General features: G+C 42.0%; 2 protein-coding genes across 2 annotated transcripts; both read right to left on the bottom strand.

Annotated features, from left to right (window-relative positions):
- Window positions 1–5252: 5252 nt before the first annotated feature.
- LOC146633012 (ferritin, middle subunit-like) lies at window positions 5253–6938 on the bottom strand. Its single transcript, XM_085351942.1, has 4 exons — window positions 6635–6938; window positions 6074–6220; window positions 5769–5894; window positions 5253–5664 (listed from the first exon to the last, which is right to left on the bottom strand). Exons 1-4 carry the CDS (start codon window positions 6734–6736, stop codon window positions 5509–5511), a joined length of 531 nt encoding a protein of 176 aa, XP_085208068.1. The 5' UTR covers window positions 6737–6938; the 3' UTR covers window positions 5253–5508.
- A 6170-nt stretch (window positions 6939–13108) lies between these two features.
- On the bottom strand, window positions 13109–14799 carry LOC146633013 (ferritin, middle subunit-like). Its single transcript, XM_085351943.1, has 4 exons — window positions 14484–14799; window positions 13923–14069; window positions 13620–13745; window positions 13109–13515 (listed from the first exon to the last, which is right to left on the bottom strand). Exons 1-4 carry the CDS (start codon window positions 14583–14585, stop codon window positions 13360–13362), a joined length of 531 nt encoding a protein of 176 aa, XP_085208069.1. The 5' UTR covers window positions 14586–14799; the 3' UTR covers window positions 13109–13359.
- Between the last annotated feature and the right edge of the window lie 493 nt (window positions 14800–15292).

Raw genomic sequence — 15292 nt, forward strand, 5'->3', positions numbered from 1 at the left:
TCTGACCAGAGCAGCTTCTTCCACATGTTTGCTGTGTCCCCCACATGGCTTGTGGCAAACTGCAAACGGGACTTCTTCTGGTTTCCTGTTAACAATGGCTTTCTTCTTGCCACTCTTCCATTAAGGCCAACTTTGTTCAGTACACGACTAATAGTTGTCCTATGGACAGATTCCCCCACCTGAGCTGTAGATCTCTGCAGCTCGTCCAGAGTCACCATGGGCCTCTTGGCTGCATTTCTGATCAGCGCTCTCCTTGTTCGGCCTGTGAGTTTAGGTGGACGGCCTTGTCTTGGTAGGTTTACAGTTGTGCCAGACTCCTTCCATTTCTGAATGATCGCTTGAACAGTGGGATGTTCAAGGCTTGGGAAATCTTTGTGTAGCCTAAGCCTGCTTTAAATTTCTCAATAACTTTATCCCTGACCTGTCTGGTGTGTTCTTTGGACTTCATGGTGTTGTTGCTCCCAATATTCTCTTAGACAACCTCTGAGGCCGTCACGGAGCAGCTGTATTTGTACTGACATTAGATTACACACAGGTGCACTCTGTTTAGTCATTAGCACTCATCAGGCAACGTCTATGTGCAACTGACTGCACTCAGACCAAAGGGGGCTGAATAATTACGCACACCCCACTTTGCAGTTATTTATTTGTAAAAAATGTTTGGAATTATGTCTGATTTTCGTTCCACTTCTCACGTGTGCACCACTTTGTGCTGGTCTTTCACCTGGAATTACAATAAAATTGATTCATGTTTGTGGCTGTAATGTGACAAAATGTGGGAAAGTTCAAGGGGGCAAAATACTTTTGCAAGCCACTGTAAAATGCTGTGTTTACTTACTGTTTACTTTAAAAGTGTTTACTTTATGAAGTGCCTTGAGATGACTGTTGTTGTGATATACCGCTATATAAATAAACTGAATTGAAACACTGACAGAAAATTGATGAATGTTTTCTTCACATTTACCGTCTTTATAGAGGCAGTAGATACCTACATGGCAGCACCAAAGGAATGAAAAATTGAATTTTTGCTGAATCTGTCCCCTTAAAAAGTGCTCTCCAGTACACGTTTCAACAATGACTATTAAGAATAACACATATTTCACAATAATATTGTCTTATTTGAATATATAAGGATGTTGTGTGCGATGAACCTAACTCAAATTGAAGCTAGAAAATAAAGCGTACCAGTCGATGTCATCACACTAATGCAAGGGTGAAAAAAAACGGGTGAAAAAAATGTAATTGGTTGATTGCATTTAATTGATGGGTTTATCATTAGTACTGACCAAACTACTGATTGCCATGATATCCTTGATCTTTTGGCCCTTTGCTCCTTTGCTGCCCTCAAAAATTTGCATCAGCTTGTCTGTTAAGTTGTCCAGCTGAGCCAACCCATATGGAAAAGATATATATAAATCTTATAAAGTTTGTATCTGTCTTGTGTGAAACTTGTATGAAAAGCATATAAGAGTGAAAACAGATATAAGATCCCTTGAAAAATTATATAATGAAACTTGTATGTTTTGGATACTTACTAAAACAATGTATGAAATTAATGAAAAAGTGGCCTGCAGGGGTTTTGTAGTGATCTGCGCGAACTCTGCATTCACCTGGAAATAAAACATACATAAATATAGTAAACTAGAAGTTTAAATACAGACTGTTGAATCAACACACTTAAAGTTTCTGAAAATTTGAACCATCCGTGAAGTTTGTCAAGACCTAAACTGTTTGTAGCTGAATTTTAAGTTTGACGTGTCCTTTTCCATGACAACAGCATTCACAGTTAATTTAGCCTTTTCTTATAATACCGTTATAGGGGTTTTCCCTACACAGCACTACTCAGCATGACTTTGATGGTAGCTGTTCGGTTAGACAGCCTTTTCCAATAGCATGATTCGCTATTTCCCCCCCAAATTTTTAGTACCTGCTTCATTGTGGTTCATGTTGAAAATCACCCCCATTATTGGGTGGTGACGTGGTGACGTCATTTGGGGCGACTGGAATCGATAAGGGAATCGTTTGCAAAAATGGCAAACAATTCCAAGGAATTGAAACAGTGGGAACCGGTTCTCAACAAGAACCGGGTTTCGATACCCATCCCTACACATCAGTGCTGACATGTCCCTAACATAACTGGACAGGTGGATGACTTTTAATGAAGGTGTAAACTATTAATAGAGGTCTAAACTTTTTATTATTTTTTATTATTTTCTTATTTATACCTGGCTTTTTGACCATGACTGTTCTGTTTTCCGTCCGTTAGATCAATCAGCTTTGCTTGATTAACTGTATTCAGACTAAAATACTTTAAAGGCTAGCTTCAAAGCCAAATGGTGCTAAACTGTTTCTTTGTGACAGGACTGGCAGCCAGTATGACCCAAAACACAAGAATCAGTTTTTAATGAAGAATAAAGTCTATAAAAATATGATTTTTGAGTTCTAGAGGTTGTTCCTTTAATGAATGTTGGCAATCTTGATAACCCAGCAAACCAGAGTTTTCACACAATATTTTAGGTTACATTATAACTAGGGATGGGTATCGAAAAAAATCTAAATTTTAGATAGAAGCTAGCGAGCTAACTTCCTGCTAACTTCTAACTCCGTTAAATGTCATAAATTCCGTTTTCATGGATGCCTGGATGTTAAACTCAATTGTTACACCTGGTAGAGCAGAACGCTGATCATTTTATTAAAGATGAAAGACTTTAGATAGTTTTTCAACTCTCAGTAATGCCACAGTGATCGTTTGATATATGGACCTGCAGCGGAGTTTAGGCCCAGACACGACGTCAGACTGAACAATCGGATTAGGGGGGAAATTCCCACAGTGTGCACTATGTGCTTCGAATATTGTGTGTAGTTTTTGTTGTATACAGTTGTCAGCCAGGCATCTAACTATGAAAAAATTACACTCCAAAAGACCCCGGGCTTCTGAAAAAACAACCCCAGCTTAAGCCCAGTAAGCCACCCCGATCCAAAGTATTCAGAATACGTTACTCTCATTGAGTAACATAACAGAATGTTACAAAATACATTTTGGGCATGTATTCTGTAATCTGTAGTGGAATACATTTTAAAAGTAACCTTCCCAACACTGAATCAGAATTTGCACAACTCATTTCAGTTGTTCTATATTTGGAAGTAAACTTGGCTAGTGTTTTGTATTGTGTATTGTACTGAATAAGTACAATACACAAGGCCACCACCATCGTCCCCGTGCCCAAGAAGTCTTCTGTGTCCTGTCTCAATGACTACCGCCCTATCGCACTTACACCCACCATCATGAAGTGCTTCGAACGGCTCGTCATGAGACACATCAAGACCCTGCTGCCCCCCTCACTGGACCCAATGCAATTTGCATACCGCCATAACCGCTCAACGGACGACGCCATCTCCACTGCACTCCATCTTGCCCTGACACACTTGGACAAGAAGGACTCACACGTCCGAATGCTGTACATAGATTTCAGCTCAGCATTTAACACGATCATCCCCCAACAACTGATCGGAAAGCTGAGCCTGTTAGGCCTGAACACCTCCCTCTGCAACTGGATCCTGGACTTTCTGACCGGAAGGCCTCAGTCAGTACGGATCGGGAACTGCACCTCCAGCACCACCACACTGAGCACTGGGGCCCCACAAGGCTGTGTGCTCAGTCCTCTGCTGTTCACACTGCTGACTCATGACTGTGTAGCAACACACAGTTCAAATCACATCATTAAATTCGCTGATGACACGACCGTGGTGGGTCTCATTAGCAAGAACGACGAGTCAGCGTACAGAGAGGAAGTGCAGAGACTAACGGACTGGTGTAAGGACAACAACCTGTCTCTGAATGTTGACAAGACAAAAGAGATGGTTGTTGACTTTAGGAGGACACGAGGCGACCACTCACCGCTGAGCATCAACGGCTCCTCTGTGGAGATCGTTGACAGCACCAAATTCCTGGGCGTACACCTGGAGAAGGACCTCGGCTGGTCCCTCAACACCAGCTCCCTGCACAAGAAAGCCCAACAGCGTCTCTTCTTTCTGAGAAGACTGAGAAAGGCCCGGCTTCCACCACCGATCCTGACCACCTTCTATAGAGGAACTATTGAGAGCATCCTGAGCGGCTGCATCACTGTCTGGTTTGGGAGCTGTGCCATATCAGACCGCAAGACCCTACAGCGGATAGTGGGAACAGCAGAGAAGATCATCGGGGTCTCTCTACCCTCTATTGAGGACATCTACACCACACGCTGCATTCGCAAAGCCACCAGCATTGTGGCTGATCGGACACACCCCTCTCACACACTCTTTACACTCCTGCCATCTGGAAAAAGGTACCGAAGCATTCGGGCACACACATCCAGACTGTGCAACAGCTTTTTTCCACAAGCCATCCGTCTCCTCAGCAAAAAGGGACTGACTGATAAACACGCACACACACACACACACTAACATTATCACTCAGCTTAACTCAAATACCTCAAAACATTGAGACTGGACTGACTAACCAACACAAGCGCAAACACACTGACCTACACCACCAAACCATCGCACACACCAACCTGTAAATGCTCTTTTGCACAATATTATTACTAGATATATTATATAATTTTTTTTTTTTTGCACTAACTTGTCTTGTAGCACCTTGGTTCCTGGAGGAACGTTGTTTCGCCTCACTGTATTTTTAAACTGTATATGGTTGAAGTGACAATAAAGTTGAACTTGAACTTGAAAGGCATAAGGTAAAAAAAAAATGCAGGCTGTAATGTAAAACACCTTTAGTTCTTTTTTTTTAATTTTACCTGCTTTAAAGATGTTAACAGAAACCGAATATCTCCAGTAGATGGCGATGGTGCATTACAGTAATATCCATAACAAGGCAAACAAAGATTTGTACCAAAAAGGAACACCCACCAAAGATTCATCATAGTAAAACATTAGATCACATGTCCACTTTATTCCATATTTTCATGTTAGTTATTGGCTGTTATATTTAGATCTTAACATGAAGTAATATACTTTTGCCATTTCGGATGTGTGGTGCTTGTTGAAGCTGCCATAGCGATGTCCTGCAAGTCCAGTAATATTTACATCTGATATGGCCTCGTTTGTATTTGGTGCCAATAAGTAGAAATATTAACTGAAAGACCTGAGATCATCTTTAATCTGACAAAGTCAGTAATGAAGTTGTGATTTAGTTTTTGGACTGCTTGAACTAATCAGTAAAATGAGTCACAGATGCAGAGAGACCAAAGATCCAGCTCAAAAGGTTTATTCAGATGAACAGATCAGAAACATTTCCAAATGTCAGACAGCTTAGAAGCAGAGCCATACCCTGATAACATCCATCGCTCCATGTGACATTTCACACAAAAACACCACAACATACAAGAACTGATGCCAGCTTTAAAGCCAGGAAATCAGGAAAAAAAAAAATCAGCTGGAGCAGAAGTGAGTTTACTTCAAAGCCTGTGTTGTTAACATGCTGACTCCAGGCTCACTTCTACGTCTCAGCATTTAGCTCTTGTCACCCAGAGTGTGCTTGTCAAACAGGTACTCTGCCATCTTGTTGTTGTGGGCATCCATGCGGGTGAGGTTAGTGATGTGGTCACCCAGCTTCTTGATGGACTTCACCTGCTCATCCAGGTAGTGGCTCTCCAGGAAGTCACACAGCTGGGAAAACAAACTACAGTTAACATTTGATGATTTGTCAAACATACACAGCATCAACTAGTTCAGTCTTTAACCCCAAACTCTTCCCTCCAACTCCCACTTACATGAGGGTCATTATGCTGAGAAGCCAGCTTGTGCAGGTCCAGCAGAGCCTGGTTGACATTCTTCTCCAGCTGCAGAGCACACTGCATGGCCTCCAGCCCGCTGCCCCACTCATCACGCTCTGGTTTCTGCACAACAAACAATTCTGTTAGAGACTGAACACTTGTTTTAAGCTCTGTATACACATTACACACTAATGCAACAACAACAACAAAACAAGTGTCATAACACTGCTCATTAATCCCAGTTTCTGTGTTAGAGACACAGTCAGGTATGTCACAGCAGGACTGGTTCAGTTTGTACACACCTTGATGTCCTGGAGTAAGACGCGACCTCCTCTCTTGTTCTGGAAGGACAGCAGCTTGTCAGCGTGCTCCCTCTCCTCATGGCTGTTCTCCTTGAAGAAGTGGGAGAAGCCTGGCAGGGCCACATCATCACGGTCAAAGTAGAAGGCCTGACAAATCAGACACAGGTTATTAGTACACAGCACCAATTCTTCTGCAAATACAGCATCGTGACAAACAGTTATGGAGACAGACATGATTCATCACCAATAGTTCAGCTGGTTTAGACCGAGGTAACTGCTGAACTCGAGACTAAAGAAAAGCCAAACGAAGCACGACGCAGCATTTGGGTTTTTCGGTGATGTGTTTGGGGTGAAAATACACTCCGCATCTGGCAACCTGCCCAACTGTGATAAACAACCAACAAACGAGCTGCGACTGAAATCATGCATTACTGAAATTAGCAACAACATACCGGACTTTACATTTAACGACTCTACTCCGTTCTCTTTGTCTAGCATTAAGCTAATATAGCTTGAGACTAAGGTTATTACAGACATCAGCATCACATGACGTGTTCTCACCATAGAAGTGTAGGTGTAAGACGCAAACAGCTCCATGTTCACCATCCGGTTGATGGCGGCCTCGCAGTCGCGGTGGTAGTTCTGGCGCACTTGGGACTCCATTTCGGCTGGCGTTTCTTGTGCTTTTTATTAACAAAAACGGTGCAAAAATAAAGCTTCACGTCGACTTTATGTGTAGTGTTCAAGTAGAAAAGGGTTTTTCTTCCGAAGTGCAGAGTAGCTGAAATACAAAGCGGGACGAAGTCAAGAAGTTCCGTTCAAACACTGTTGAAGCAAAAACTCCTCAAAGATTTCTCCCCTGGTGTGAAACGTCACACTCGCGGGTCCCTGTATTTATACTCCACCGGAAGTGCTCGTGCAAGATGTGACGTATGTTTCCACCAATCACTGAGCCGGGGCGTCTGTACCAGCTGTGACTCACAGGATGAAGTTGCATTTTTTTCTCCTCCTGATTCGTAGAAAACTCATCATCCACTTTAATGTTTAATGTGACCTGCTGGCAGATAGTCACGTGCAATGACAAAGCATTTTCCGTAGTTCAACAGGTAACAAGCAACATGGGTAAAATATATAAAGATTTTCTCAAAAAACATGTAGACGTCCTGATGGACATGAGAGCCGATATGCACACGCACATGGTATGAATGTATTTGTTTAATACTGTTTAAAAATACTGTTTAAAACGTTTATTCCAAACCTTGCTTCCAATGTGCCAGACCGTCCGCTAATTTTTAAATAGCAGTACTTTCCTAGCCTTTTCAAGGGCTTTTAAGCTCTAAGTTTTAATATGGAGATTGGTGGCTTTTTTACTCATTTTCATTCCTGCAATGATTCATGCATAAAAACAAAGGAACAAAACTCAAGTGATGAATCAGTCGTGTCTACTCCTAACAGAGAACTTAGCAAAGAACCTATTTTAAATTATAGCTTTTGGCACTTTGTTACTAGCTGTGTATAACAAAGGACATAATTTATTTCAATTTCTTTAGTTGAATCTACCACCAGTCCTGAAGATAACACAGATTAACAGACATAAACAGACATTTTCTCCCCCATCAACATCTATCTTCCGGTACCACGTTACTAGGCTGCCTATTTAAGCGGCTCTTACTCAGTACCTGTGTGGTACCATTACCACAGATCACACGTCCAAAAGACCTCAGCAACTACAAGCTAGTAGCACTGACCTCACATCTGAAGAAGACCCTCGACAGGCTAGTACTGAAGCATCTTCAGCCCCGGTTAGGTCTCCATTGAATCAACTGCAAAAGCCTATCAGTCTAGCATTGGGGTGGATGATGTCATCATCTACCTCCTGCACCGAGATCGTGCTACCTGAAGAAGCCTGGAAGCACAGTTAGGCTAATGTTCTTTCTCTAGTTTCTCCAGTGCTAACCCCATCCAACCTGGACTTGTGAGGGACAAGCAGTCAGGGGTGGACTACTACCTGTCCCAATAGATATTGGACTATCGCACTGGCTACCCACAGTATGTGAGGATGCAAGGCTGTGTTTCTGACAGGCTGGTCTTCAGTACAGGGCCCTATAAAGAACTGTGCTAGCACTATTCCCGTTCACTCTCTACACTGCAGACAGTTACCAACCTAGACTGTCATCTGCAAGAGTTTCCTGATGACTCTGCCATAGTTGGCCTTATTAAAAGTGAGGATGACTCAGAATAAAGACAGTGGACTCAGGAGTTTGTGGACTAGTGCCAGCAGAACCATCTCCAGTTCAACACGGGAAAACCAGGAGCTGGTGGTGAATTTCCACAGGGGCAGACCCACCACACCAACACCAGTGAACATCTAGGGAACTGAGACCCTGAGTCCCTCACCCAGTGGTTTTGGAGAGCTTGCCAAAGTGATAGAATTATGATCCCTCTTAGCCATGGACTGACCTCCCCAAAGCTCGACCTTAACATTACTGAAGCAGTGTAAGAGTACAGAACAAAAAGAGGCCAACAAAGAAGAGCTTTGCACGTTCTTTAAGAAGAAGCCTGGAGAACTATTCCTAAAAACTGCATAGAGAAATGACAAGAATGCTATCTACGAGAGTTCAGCCTGTGGTATATAGAATATGTAGGATGAAGGTTTTCATACCAAAGTATTGACTTTAAAGCTCGGTAAAAATGTGAAAACTAGATTTTCATGTATGTATGCAGATGTTCCAGTACATCTTTGAACGTCCTTTTTTGTGGCAAAATATAAAGGACAGGTGCTTCAGGACGGTATATTCAGGACTTTACTGTGCTGTATAAAAGTTAGATTATTTGAGTTAACGCTGGCCTAGTACATAAAACCTGCACAAACTGAAGCTGATTCAGCTGATGTAACACATGACATCCAAAAACTGCTGATAATGGTGCTTACAACCAAACTGTTTTTTATTGCATTGCTCAACACCACAGTGCTGTTGACAGGAATTTCTCAGGCTAAAGCATTACTACTGCTGAGTGAAAACAACCTAAGAAATGTATTTTTATATACTTTTATATCAGCCTATTTATGTAAAAGTAGCTTTTTCAATGAAACCTTCAAGAATATCATCGCAGCAGAGGTATGTAACACACATTTGAAGATTATTCAGTGTGCTGCAGTCTCACATACTTAATTCATCCATTCTCTTCTGCTTATCCTTTTTCATGGTTGCCTAGGACGGGCTTTTTCAGAGCCTATCCCAGGTGTCCCAAGAGGCAGGCTACACCCTGGACAGGTCGCTACTCTGTCGCAGGGCTAACACATAGACACAGACAACCATTCACACTCGCATTCAATTTAGAGTTTCGAACGAACCTATCCCCGCTAACTACATGTCTTTGGACTGTGGGAGGAAGCCGGAGTACCCGGACAGAACCCACGCAAACACACGGAGAACATGCAAACTCCACACAGAAAGACCCTGGCCTGATGTCAGAATTGAACTCAGGACCTTGTTGCTTTGAGGCAGCCATCGTGACACCGTGCTGCCCTACCCCTGGATTTACTTACTTTAGTTGATCTGTACCAGGAACCCAAGAACTTCTTATTTGAGTTCTTTTTTCCTCTTGTTTCTGTACCAGCCAATCACCATCTCACTCAAGAAGGCATACTCATCTTAGACTATTTATTATCTTTATGCGCATTAGTATGTAAGCCTTTTGGCTTAACATGGCATTTCACACACAGTGGGAGTCATGCTTTCAGGTCCACAATGAATGACCGTCTTCATGTCTGCGGACGACAAAACAGACGTGGAGACGGTCATTCATTGAGGACCTGAAAGTGGTCGATCTTTCATGGGACGAGGCTGAAGATGTGGCTGCAAATCGAGCTCGTTGATGATCCCTTGCCGCCCAATGCGCCATCTGGCGCAGGAGGAACCAAGTCTAAGTAAAGGGAGTCATGCAGACCAACAAGGCTCATCTTTAAAATATGTCTCAGAACAGGTTCGTTCTAAAACACACCAAAGGTATTCCAACAATTTTTTAGCATAGCTGCAAGAGTTTGAAACCAGATAATATCACTATGTAACACATTCCTCAATCAAGGAAGCAGCACTTGTTTTCCATAGAAATCAGTTGTACTAAAAATATCACAGAATGAACTGAAAGTGTCAGAGCTATAAGTATGATGTGATGTTTCTGAGATATTATTACTGCTGCATTATGTGTATGTTGCATTTTATGTCTTAAGTGGACCTTCTTTTAAAAGTGTTTTTAACTATTTTATTTAATAACGGGCAGTTTGACCAACAGCGATACATCATAGTCATCATATTCATCCAGTTTGTAGCAATACTGTCCAGTCAGGATCGGATAACCATAAGAGGCGTTTTCCATGAGCTCAGAAAAAAACTTTAAAAATCTTTATATGTTTTAAGAAAAGGGAAATGTTCATTCTATAAAGAAAAACACAAATCAAGTAATTTCATCAGAAAATTTTAAATCATCACAAGTAGAAAAATGTGGTTTTCATTAGACAGCAGGGGTAAGAAAATAGTAAAAGAGTTAACTAAATACAGTACTATAATGTACTTAAGTAGAAGTATAAAGTACTATAAATTAAATAAAAAAATTAAGTACACGTGCTTCCATGTTTGGAAAAGATACATAAGTACACTAAAAGTAAACTTAATTACATGTCAGTTTTCAATGTAATTTAATTCATAAGTAAATTTGTAAAATGTTCGCATCAGGTCAAATGAAATTTGACCTGATGCGAACATTTGTGCTGGGTATGAACTTTCCGCACATTTCCTCAGTGATTAATTATAAATAAACCATTAATGTACTCAAAATTATTGCCTTGTTTTCATGATGGGTTTTTCTGTTTCTGCTTTTTTTTTCCATTGTATGTTCCAACACTGCCAACCCAGCAGAAACCTCTGTTTCCATATGAGACAGCTTTTTTTCACTTAGGTCTTATAACTACATGTTATCATCCTGCATGAGGATTTGTGAATGTTAGTAAAACGTTATCACAGTATAGACAACAATCTCATAGCTTAGTATTCTGTGAAAGGACATCACAGAGGTCAAGATAAGAAAGACGAGCTAAAGACAGATCCAGAGTCAGTTTCCTGTCAACACTGACCTAAAAACTATAAGATGTCCAATCCAATCCATCTTTATTTATAAAGCACTTTCTGGGGTGGCTGTAGCTCAGGTGGCAGAGCAGGTCAGCCACTAACCAGAAGGTCGGTGGTTTGATCCCAGGCTGCCTCCTGGCTGCATGCCAAATATCCTTGGGCAAGATACTAACCCCGTGTTTGCCTACTGGTGGTGGTCAGAGGGCCCGGTGGCGCCAGTGTCCGGCAGCCTCGCCTCTGTCAGTGCGCCCCAGGGCAGCTGTGGCTACAACGTAGCTGCCATCACGAGTCTTATCTCTAAAGGCAGATCGTTCACAGTTTTGGATCTGCTACAGGAAAAGCACGATCTCCTCGAGGTTTATGCTCAGTCCTGGGTACATTCAGGAGCAGCTGATCAGCTGACTTGAGAGAGCAGGTGAGTGTATAAGGCTGTAGCAGCTAAGAGAGATAAGATGGGGCTAGGCCATGGAGGGCTTTAAAAGCAAATAAAAGAATTTTTAAATGAATCCTAAAATGAATGGGCAGCCAGTGAAGTGAAGCTAAAATAGGGCAAATGTATTCAAACTTTCAAGTGCCAGATAAAAGACGAGCTGCAGCATTTTGCACCCTCTGTAAACGAGTAATGTATGAATCACTGATCCCTATATAAAGTGCATTACAGTATTCCAGCTGAGTGCTAACATAGACGTGGATCACTGTCTCAAAGTGCTGCTGTGACAGCTGCCTGAGCTGCAAGAAGCTTGATTTTACAACTGCCTTAATCTGTCACGTTCAGAGTCCACTTTCAGCCCCAGGTTTGTGACAGTTGGCTTATTATACTGGGCCAAGGTATCTAAATACACGTTGGAGGTCAAAAACCAAAAACATTCACCTCAGTTTTCTAGTCATTAAATCTGAAAAAGTTAAGAGTTAAGCTTTAATGTCATCAAGACTCTGAAATAATGGCTGTATGGAATATGTGCCTTTTTCACTTTAACTTTATTAGTAATTAACATCGTTTCACATGTGTGGTTCTTGTCAATGTTGAAGCTACAATTAAATTATAATTTCCCACAAGGGACTCAAGAACCTATGGAAGCCCGTTTCCGCCACTAAAAAAAAAAAAAAAAAAAAAAAAAAAGGATCCATAACTCAAAATTTCGAGTTATTTTCTCGAAATTTCGACATATTAACTCAAAATTTTGAGAAAAGCAACTCGAAATTTCGAGTTAGCGCTGCCAATCAGTAATCTACGTGAATGACGTCATTTCCATGTTACCCGGAAGCTGAAGCCTCAGCTACAAATGCTACAGCTAAGCTACCGGTATTACATCCAGTCGTGAATGCACAGATTGCTGAGTGTTTTCAGCCTGGCTTCACAAATGATGAAATCCCTGTGTTATTAGCCGAATCACATGGTGTTACTATCAGCAAACATACTTTAATTTGTTGGGATCCGTTTTTGAGTGCGCGGTCCTGCGCCATATGCTTCCGGGTAACAAGAAAGCGACCTCATTCACGTATATTTTTGATTGGCAGAGCTAACTCGAAATTGAGTTATATTTCTCGAAATTTCGAGAAAATAACTAATTTCGAGTTATGGATACTAGCTTTTTTTTGTGGCGGAAACAGGCTTCCATAAGAACCTGAAGCAATCTGGGTGTTATGAAAGAGGCATTTTGGTTCAACAACCTCACAGGATTTTTCCTCTTACACTTCCTGGCAGGGTAGAGAAATCCTGTAACAGTTTCTGAAATAGTTGGACCAGCCTATCTGACACCAAACTCCTTCTGAAGCCATTTGAACTGAAACACTATACTTAAATGCATTGTCTGTTGAATAGGCATACATCTGACAGAGCAGTTGATCTAAACTATAATAAAATGAGTCATGATAAGTGACTGATGCAGACAGACCAGAGATCCAGCTCAAAATGTTTATTCAGATGAACAGATCAGAAACATTTCCAAATGTCAGACAGCTTAGAAGCAGAGCCATACCCTGATAACATCCATCGCTCCATGTGACATTTCACACAAAAACACCACAACATACAAGAACTGATGCCAGCTTTAAAGTGAGGAAATCAGGAAAGAATCAGCTGGAGCAGAAGTGAGTTTACTTCAAAGCCTGTGTTGTTAACATGCTGACTCCAGGCTCACTTCTACGTCTCAGCATTTAGCTCTTGTCACCCAGAGTGTGCTTGTCAAACAGGTACTCTGCCATCTTGTTGTTGTGGGCATCCATGCGGGTGAGGTTAGTGATGTGGTCACCCAGCTTCTTGATGGACTTCACCTGCTCATCCAGGTAGTGGCTCTCCAGGAAGTCACACAGCTGGGAAAACAAACTACAGTTAACATTTGATGATTTGTCAAACATACACAGCATGAACTAGTTCAGTCTTTAACCCCAAACTCTTCCCTCCAACTCCCACTTACATGAGGGTCATCATGCTGAGAAGCCAGCTTGTGCAGGTCCAGCAGAGCCTGGTTGACATTCTTCTCCAGCTGCAGAGCACACTGCATGGCCTCCAGCCCGCTGCCCCACTCATCACGCTCTGGTTTCTGCACAACAAACAATTCTGTTAGAGACTGAACACTTGTTTTAAGCTCTGTATACACATTACACACTAACGCTAACAACAAGAGAACAAGTGTCATAACACTGCTCATTAATCCCAGTTTCTGTGTTAGAGACACAGTCAGGTATGTCACAGCAGGACTGGTTCAGTTTGTACACACCTTGATGTCCTGGAGTAAGACGCGACCTCCTCTCTTGTTCTGGAAGGACAGCAGCTTGTCAGCGTGCTCCCTCTCCTCATGGCTGTTCTCCTTGAAGAAGTGGGAGAAGCCTGGCAGGGCCACATCATCACGGTCAAAGTAGAAGGCCTGACAAATCAGACACAGGTTATTAGTACACAGCACCAATTCTTCTGCAAATACAGCATCGTGACAAACAGTTATGGAGACAGACATGATTCATCACCAATAGTTCAGCTGGTTTAGACCGAGGTAACTGCTGAACTCGAGACTAAAGAAAAGCCAAACGAAGCACGACGCAGCATTTGGGTTTTTCGGTGATGTGTTTGGGGTGAAAATACACTCCGCATCTGGCAACCTGCCCAACTGTGATAAACAACCAACAAACGAGCTGCGACTGAAATCATGCATTACTGAAATTAGCAACAACATACCGGACTTTACATTTAACGACTCTACTCCGTTCTCTTTGTCTAGCATTAAGCTAATATAGCTTGAGACTAAGGTTATTACAGACATCAGCATCACATGACGTGTTCTCACCATAGAAGTGTAGGTGTAAGACGCAAACAGCTCCATGTTCACCATCCGGTTGATGGCGGCCTCGCAGTCGCGGTGGTAGTTCTGGCGCACTTGGGACTCCATTTCGGCTGGCGTTTCTTGTGCTTTTTATTAACAAAAACGGTGCAAAAATAAAGCTTCACGTCGACTTTATGTGTAGTGTTCAAGTAGAAAAGGATTTTTCTTCCGAAGTGCAGAGTAGCTGAAATACAAAGCGGGACGAAGTCAAGAAGTTCCGTTCAAACACTGTTGAAGCAAAAACTCCTCAAAGATTTCTCCCCTGGTGTGAAACGGCACACTCGCGGGTCCCTGTATTTATACTCCACCGGAAGTGCTCGTGCAAGATGTGACGTATGTTTCCACCAATCACTGAGCCGGGGCGTCTGTACCAGCTGTGACTCACAGGATGAAGTTGCATTTTTTTCTCCTCCTGATTCGTAGAAAACTCATCATCCACTTTAATGTTTAATGTGACCTGCTGGGAGATAGTCACGTGCAATGACAAAGCATTTTCCGTAGTTCAACAGGAAATAAGCAACATATATAAGATATTTAACGATAAATCTCAAAACGCGTAAAATCGCTTCTTTGTTTAATACGTACAATGCTGTGCAAAAGTCTTGAGCCAAAGCTGATATTTCTTTTTCAAGTAGCCAGACCTCAATAATTCCCAGTTCTGAAGGGCGTTTGAAGTTTTTATCTGGACAAGTTTTTTAAACAAATGTTTTTTGCTTGTTTAATAAAGGGACTTAAGACTGATCTTTGAAACATTCAAGCCAAAAAGGCACAAA

The sequence above is a fragment of the Diplotaxodon limnothrissa genome, linkage group LG4 (assembly GCF_057381915.1).
Source record: "Diplotaxodon limnothrissa isolate DT_005_m linkage group LG4, D_limnothrissa_male_GT1.1, whole genome shotgun sequence".
Taxonomy (NCBI): Eukaryota; Metazoa; Chordata; class Actinopteri; order Cichliformes; family Cichlidae; genus Diplotaxodon; species Diplotaxodon limnothrissa.